Here is a 7,583-nt window from a genome sequence, read left to right as displayed (position 1 = left end):
CTCTACCTCATTTTCCTCTATCATCTACCTCCCCTTTCTCCATAATCAATCCTCCCCCTTCTCCATCCTCCACTTCCCCATCTTCCATCCTTCCCATCCTCTATCCTCCACCGCCCCATCCTCCATTTCTCCATCCTTCAAATTTGAAGTGAGCACAACCCAAAAGTTTCTGAACTCCTAAGTAAATCCTAGGTTTCCGAGGAACAGTCGCACGGAATTTCGAAAAAAGTCGAATCAAATTTTTAATGATAATAAAAAAAGCAGTACCAAACACGGAATGACTGAAGCAATTACTTTGTTTTCACAGATAGAGCACATCATTCTTATTGATTTTTAAATATTCTTTGCAAAATAAAAATAAACTTTGAAATAAAGACAAATTTTTAGCCATAGTCATTCAGATCGCAGGATTCTTTCTGGACTGTTAAACTTGGTGACTCGGATTATTTAAAAATGAGAGCAGATTATAATTTACATCAATTTTGAACTTCAGGAACATTCATTTTGAACATGATAAACTTGCAATTACTCAAGAGTTAAGGATTCATATTTCAGATAGTATATTCTAAATACGAAATTATTCATTTTTTTATCATTCCCACTTCATTACTCAAAATGATCTCAAAACGGGGGAAATTTGGTGATTTTTCACGAAATAAGAAGAATAAATTCTCTAAAGTAATTTTAATATAGACACAACATTGAATTCAATATGAAGCGCTTTGAATTCATAAAATTTGAAGTTCTAAATATATTGCACTTTCAATTAAATTGTTGAATTTTGTAGTAAAGAACTACAAAGATGAATTCTCAACCAAATGGTCAAATTTCCATACAAAAAATATTAAACTTCAACCAAATAAAATAATTAAATTTTCAACAGAATAGTTCAATTTTTAATTCAACGCCTGAATTTCTAACTAACGAAGATGAATTTTCAGACGATTAACTTTCTACCAAAAGACGAATTTTCAACAAAATACATGATTTTTCAATTAAATAATTGAATTTATAATTTTTAAAGTTATTTGTAACACAAATTTGTCTTTTAAACAAAACAAAAATAATTTTTAACAAAAAAAGTTAATTTTTAAAGAAGAAAGATGAATTGCCAACCAAGTAGTTGAATTTTCAACCAAAAAGAATAAGGTTTTTAAAAACTTGATTTATAACAAACCAGTTTAGTGTTCGACTAAATTGATCAATCTTTAACCAATAAATTGGCTTTTCAACTAAAAAAGATGAACTCTCAACTAAAGATTTAATAGTTGACATTTCAAACAACAAAGATTTTAATTTTAAATCCAAACCAGTTGAATTCAACCAAAAAAAGACCAATTTCCAACAAAATTGTTGAATCGTTAATCAAAACAAATAATTTTGTTTAAACAGACAGTAGCATTGTTATCCATAAAGAATTCATTTTCGACCAGGAAGATTTATTTTCAACAAAATATAGGAATTTTCAGCTAGAAAAGATCAATTTTAAATGAGAAATATCTATTTTAAACCAAGGAATAGTTAGATTTAAAAAAAATAGTTTTCAACAAAATTGTTCATTTTTTGACCCAAGAAATGAATCATAAACCAAAAAAATTAAATTTTAACAAGGTAATTGTGATGTTAAGTCAGAAAGAATTTTTCGACCAAAAAAAGATTTATTTTTGACCATAAAAGAGGAATTTTCTATCCAGGAGGCCAAATTTTCTGTTCAAAAAAATAAATATTCAACAAATCCGTTCACTTCTGGAACAATAAAGATGACTTTTGAACAAAATAATTTAATATTCAAACAATAGAAGATCATTAACCTCAACCAAAAACTGTTTAATTTTAACATAAAATTAATATTTAACCAATTAGTTGAACTTTCAATAAAAAAATACGAATTTTCCAAAAAAATAGAGGAATTTTTTTCTAAATGGTTGAATTTTAATTCGAAATTTTTTTCCAATTGAGAAAAGAGTTAATTTTTCAACAAAACATTCCCTTTTCAGTCAAGAAATATGAATTTCTAATCAATAAGTTTATTTTCAACCAAAGAAGATCAATTTTCATCCAAAAAAGATTACTTTTTCACAATAAAAGAAGAATTTTCAATTCATTAGGACGATTTTTTGTCCGAACAGGTAAATTTTGTAGAATAAAATACAATTTTCAATCTAAATAAGTAAGTTTTCACCCAAGCAAGATGAATTTTTAACAACAAAATATGAATTTTCTACCATAAAAGAGGAATTTATTATCAACCCAAAAGGATAAATTTTCTAACCAAAAATGAACATTTTCAGCAAAACATTTAAATTTTCTAGTTTTGACGAATTTTGTAGATTACATTTGAATTATTCACAAAAAAGTGCATGTTTAGCCAAGAAAGAGGAATTTTCAACGAAAAAAATATGACTTTTTACCATTAAAGAATAATTTTCAACCAAACAAGATGATTTTTCTACCGTAAAAGAAGAATTATCAATCAAAAAGGACGAATTTTTAGTCCAAAAGTACACATTTTAATCCAGAAAGGCGAATGTTTAAAAAAAAGTTAAAAGTTCTTGTCTAAGAAGTCTAAGCAGAAAGGAAAAAAGTCGTATTTTTTCAAGAAAATTCGAAAAAGTCGCACGATCCGAGCCCTGGAAAAACTTCCAAAATGTAAAAAATGTATTATTTCTTTATATTTTTATATTATATATTTATTATCACGTATTTATAATTATTAAATAAATTTATAATTATGTTATATAATTATTTGATTACAGGAATTTTCCAAACAATATTTAGAAGTCTTCGATATAATTGAAGTTTCCGAAGAAGCGTGATGTTTGATAAAAAACGTAATAGTTATAGTTGAAATAGTTGAATTTTCAACAAATCAAAAATAGATCGTTTTCAAGAAATAAAGATTAATTTTTTAAAATATACTTTAATTTTCAACAGGAAATTAATTTTTAACCAATTGGTTGAACTTTCAATATAAAAGACGAATTTTCCACAAAATAGATGAATTTTTTACTAAACGGTTGAATTTTCATGCCAAAAAGTCGCACGATCCGAGCCCTGGAAGAATAATTCTTCTTAAGTTTGAACAAATTTATTATTTCTCTATATTATTATATTATATACTTATTTTATTACTGAAACTTTCCAAACAATATTTGGAAGTATTCGATATAATTAAAGTTTCAGAAGAAGCTTGAAGTTTATAAAAAAACGTAATGGAATTTTACTTTTACAGATTTTCCCTGCCATCTTTAATTCCACTGACCTGTGTCGCTAGTCATGTGGGTTTTTCGATGATCGGGTATCTCACTTTGCCCTGGGTCATGACATCTGAACTTTACCCTCTGAAACTTAGGGGAGTTTTTGGAGGTTTGACGACCAGCATTGCTCAACTTTTGACTTTTGCTGCTGTAAAAACATATCCTGACATGAGTCATGTTTTGGGACTCGAAGCTACGATGTGGACCTTCAGTGTTGCTGGCTTATTGGGTAAAATTTTTGTTTAAATATATATAAACAAAATTTTATTTTTTGATTTTGAATTTTAAAATACCGTTTAGGTTCTAAAGGCATCATTTCCAAACTTCTATACTTCAATTTTCTACAAATTCGAATATTTGGTTGATGTTTTAAATGAAGTTTCGATATTTGAAGATTTTAAACATTTAAGAAAATATATTTTCAATTTTCCAGAATTAGGAGCATTTTTAAACTATATTAAATAAGTTATAATATTCCAAATGAGTTTTTAAAATAAGATTGAAGGCTTTAGTTTGCAAGCAATGAAATTTTGAAGTTTAATTGAAAACTTGTATTTCTAATAATGGAAAAAACTCAACATTTTTAAGTATAAAAAACAATCATTTTTGTTTTGTGATTAGCTCCGGTTTATATAATAAGTAAAATCTTTCTAGAGAAAACTTCAGTTTCCGAAAGTAAAATTTTTAAAAATCTTCAATTTTGTACCCATTCGGAAATTAAAGTTTTCAAAACTATAAAAGTTTCCAAATTTGACACATTTTATTTATGAAGCTGTGTAAAAATTTTATTGCATTTTCCAATGAAGTTTCCATATTTGTAGATTTTCGAAGTTGAAGACATACGAAAACACAATTTTCCAGAATTAAGAGCATGTTATTGAAATTTTTCTAAATTTAAATTTCCTAATATTTAATCTGCCATTTTTTTATTCACTGAATATCACAGAATTAAAATCAATATAAGCCCTCGCAAGGATATCTTATGTTAAAGTTGTAGATTTAATTTTTATAATTCCTTAAAATTGAAGCCAACGATTGCATTTTTTTTCTACTGAAAATTTTCAAACTAAAATTCTCAAATTTTATTATTGCAGGCTGATTATAAATATTGAAGTTAACAAATTGCAAACTCAAACATTGAAGCATCCAGTGAAGTTTCGACGTTTTCAATTATTGAAATTTTCAATTAAAGCCTTTATTATTTAATTTTTCAAAAAATGTTTATATATAACTGAAATTAAAAATTTAAGTTTTTGAATTTGCAAAAATTGTAGTCCAAAAGTACTAAGTTTTTAAGGTTCAAACTATTCAAGTTTACTTAAAAAATACAGTGCTTAAAAAATTTTGAAATAGAAAATTAAAAATTTGAAAAGGCAAATTTCAAGCCTGCTCTTTAGAAAATACACACAATAAATTTTAAACTAACTTATTTAAGTTTCAATATATGAATACTTCAAATAATTGAAATTTCAATATTTCTAAGGTTTGAATCATCAAAACTTTCAAATAGTATATTATTAAAAAATTCTAATTTTTGGATTATGCTCCATTCTAATTTATATATTAAAAAAATATATGTTGTTATTGTTAATTAATTTAATTAATTTACACATTAAATCGTAATCTGTAAGTTCTCAAGAATTTAAATTTAAAACTTCGGAAGTTTTCACGGGATACAAATATGATTGCACTAGAAAATGAACACGCGCGCCATTATTATTATTCTTCGTCTTACGCAATTTTCAAATTAAAAAATATATAATTAATATTGGTATAAAATTTTTGTATGTCATTGTGTCCTATATGAAAAATAATTTAAAGATAAGCAGGAACAATATTTTTTATAATTAATTACAATTGATTTTTGAAATTACGAATTTTTAATTTCTCAACTAAAATTATAATAGTTAATACTTTGAAAAAAGTGTTTTGAGTTTTAAATACAAAACAATCTTCTTCAACCATAAGGGTAAATTTTCAATAAAATAGGTGTATCCTTGACAATTTAAAAAATGAATTTTTTAACAAGGTAGTTCAACTTTCAACGAAAAATGAAATAATTGGTATTCCATCGAAAAAGATTTATATATTAAATAAAAAACAGTTAAATTAAATTTAAGAAAAAAAACAATTTTCAATAACATTTACAACCAAAAAATGAATTTTTTACTAAAATCATGATTCTTCAACCAAAACAATTAATTTTTAACGTAGTTGAATTTTCTACTATAAAAGATGAATTTTTAACCAAAAATACTATATCTGATATTTTATTAAAAAATGATTTCAAATTGGAGACAGTTGAATTGAAAGACGACGAATTTCTAACAAAATAGTTGAAACCTTAACAAAACAGATTAATATGCAACGAAACAGTTGGATTTTGCATAGAAAAAAAAGACCATATTTTTACCAAAAGGAATGAATTTTCGAAAAAAGTCAAAATTTTTTGTAATTGATGAAGTAGTTTTTGTAAAATATATAGACCATTAAACCGTTCCATTTTTGTTCAAAGATAATAATTTACGACAATAATCACTACCATAACACAACAACAAATGGTTCAAGATTGTCAATCATCCTGTAAACATAACTCGTTTTTTTAACTTAGAGGGTTCATTTCAGGCCTAAAATGCTGAAAATGTATCCGGCTATACGTAACTCCATATCGGCACTTTTCATGCGGACGCTCACGAATTCTTTTTAAAAAATACTCATTTCTGGCAAAAAGCACTAAAACATAAAACATGTATAACACTTTTCATTTGTAGACTTAATTTTCAAAATTCTAAATTGAATATATGGAACAACTTTAAGTAATGAAAAAAAAACGAATCAGGTTTTTTAACAACAAGGATGTCGAGATTTTCGGGACATATACAGTGAAACTCTTCTGTTGCGCCGATTTTGGGCCTGACGGTGGGTGGGAACTAACTCGCCTGAGTGACAACCGCAGACCCCGCGCACCTCCATTTACACCTACCTGCGGCGCGGCATCAATTCTTGGAATGGCTATAGAAGGGAGGGCTCTTGAAGAGACTCACTATATTATCTAATAAATTAAAGGTTTCAACAATTGAGGGAGGGGGGGGGCTAAGAACTGTTGCTCTTACTCTAGGACCAAGATTCAAAATTATAATTAAAATTTTAATTGAAAATTAAAAAATAGTTTAAAAAATAATTACTTTTATTTCTAAGGTGCTGTCTTTGCGGTGACAACGCTCCCAGAAACGCGAGGTCGTAGCCTAGAGCAAATAGAAACAGGATTTTCGATCGAGTCCTCCTCGAAATCGAAATCGGCAATTCTCACTGAATCCAACAACGTGACTTTGAAGAATTATACGATCAAATCAGAAGACAAGTATTCTAATATAATCGCCAATGTCTACGCCTACGATAATTTATGTCTCAATTTGACCCTCGACGATAATGAAAAAAATCACCGATCCGGAAATAATTTTGGAAATGATCCAAGATACGAAATTAGTTGCATTGCTGTCGAGAAAATTTATCTATAAATTGAAAATTCGCCTTTATAAAGCAAATCAAAACTTGGAAGATTAAAATTTTTTATTTTCCGACCCTTTCCAGAGTCACAAAATATTTTTAGGCAAAAAAAAACAATTTTTTTAAAGAAAGCAATGGACATTTTATTTATAAATATCTTTTGCTTGATGAGGGATAATTATTTGCACACGAATCAAAATCAAGAAATTTATATTTTAGTTAAGTGATATTTTGAAATGCAGGACACCATCCAGTATTAAAAACATTCCTATACTTCTGTAATATATTTTTAAACATATAGTCATCTGAGTCGATCTCTTTGTAAATATGTACAGTGGAAAAAGTTTACAAATATTTTTTGTGAAGTTACAAATGCGGTTTTAAATGTGATTTTTTTACGAATGTTTATTTTAGACTTTAGAATTAACCGAATAATCTACGAATAAAGTGTGTCTTATTTATGGAAAGAGAATGGGTTTTTAAAGTTTTATTACCTCATTTCCCTTTCGAACTTATATTTATTTCTTTAATTAACAATCTCTGTTTTAATTTAGATCCAATCTTTTAGCTTCCCTTTTGATTTTTAAATATGAGAATCCACCTTATAAATCCATGTCTGCAGTTTCATGAAGAAGATATTTTTAAACATTGAAGTTTCCGTTTCAAAGTTTGAAGCTTGGAAAATTTCAATTTTTCAATTTTTAATTTATTAAATAAATTCTAATCTTCGTCTAGACTTTTCACAGATTGAAGCATTCGAACAAATAATAAAATAATAAAATAATAAATTAATCATAAATACTAAAATAATCAAGTTAT

The 7,583-nt window shown here is 26.6% G+C and overlaps 1 protein-coding gene across 1 annotated transcript in view; it reads left to right on the top strand.

Annotated features, from left to right (window-relative positions):
* LOC117179597 (probable polyol transporter 3) overlaps window positions 1-6,952 on the top strand; it is a 34,484-nt gene extending 27,532 nt beyond the window's left edge. The window contains exons 7-8 of the mRNA XM_033371572.1: window positions 3,233-3,486; window positions 6,456-6,952. Of these exons, the coding sequence (XP_033227463.1) occupies window positions 3,233-3,486; window positions 6,456-6,775 (574 nt within the window). The 3' untranslated portion in view covers window positions 6,776-6,952. The remainder of the gene's footprint in view (window positions 1-3,232; window positions 3,487-6,455) is intronic.
* Window positions 6,953-7,583: the final 631 nt, after the last annotated feature.

This window comes from Belonocnema kinseyi, chromosome 1, assembly GCF_010883055.1.
Source record: "Belonocnema kinseyi isolate 2016_QV_RU_SX_M_011 chromosome 1, B_treatae_v1, whole genome shotgun sequence".
NCBI classification, from domain to species: Eukaryota; Metazoa; Arthropoda; class Insecta; order Hymenoptera; family Cynipidae; genus Belonocnema; species Belonocnema kinseyi.
Note: the sequence above shows the minus strand (reverse complement) of the source record. Positions and strands in the feature narration are given on the sequence as shown.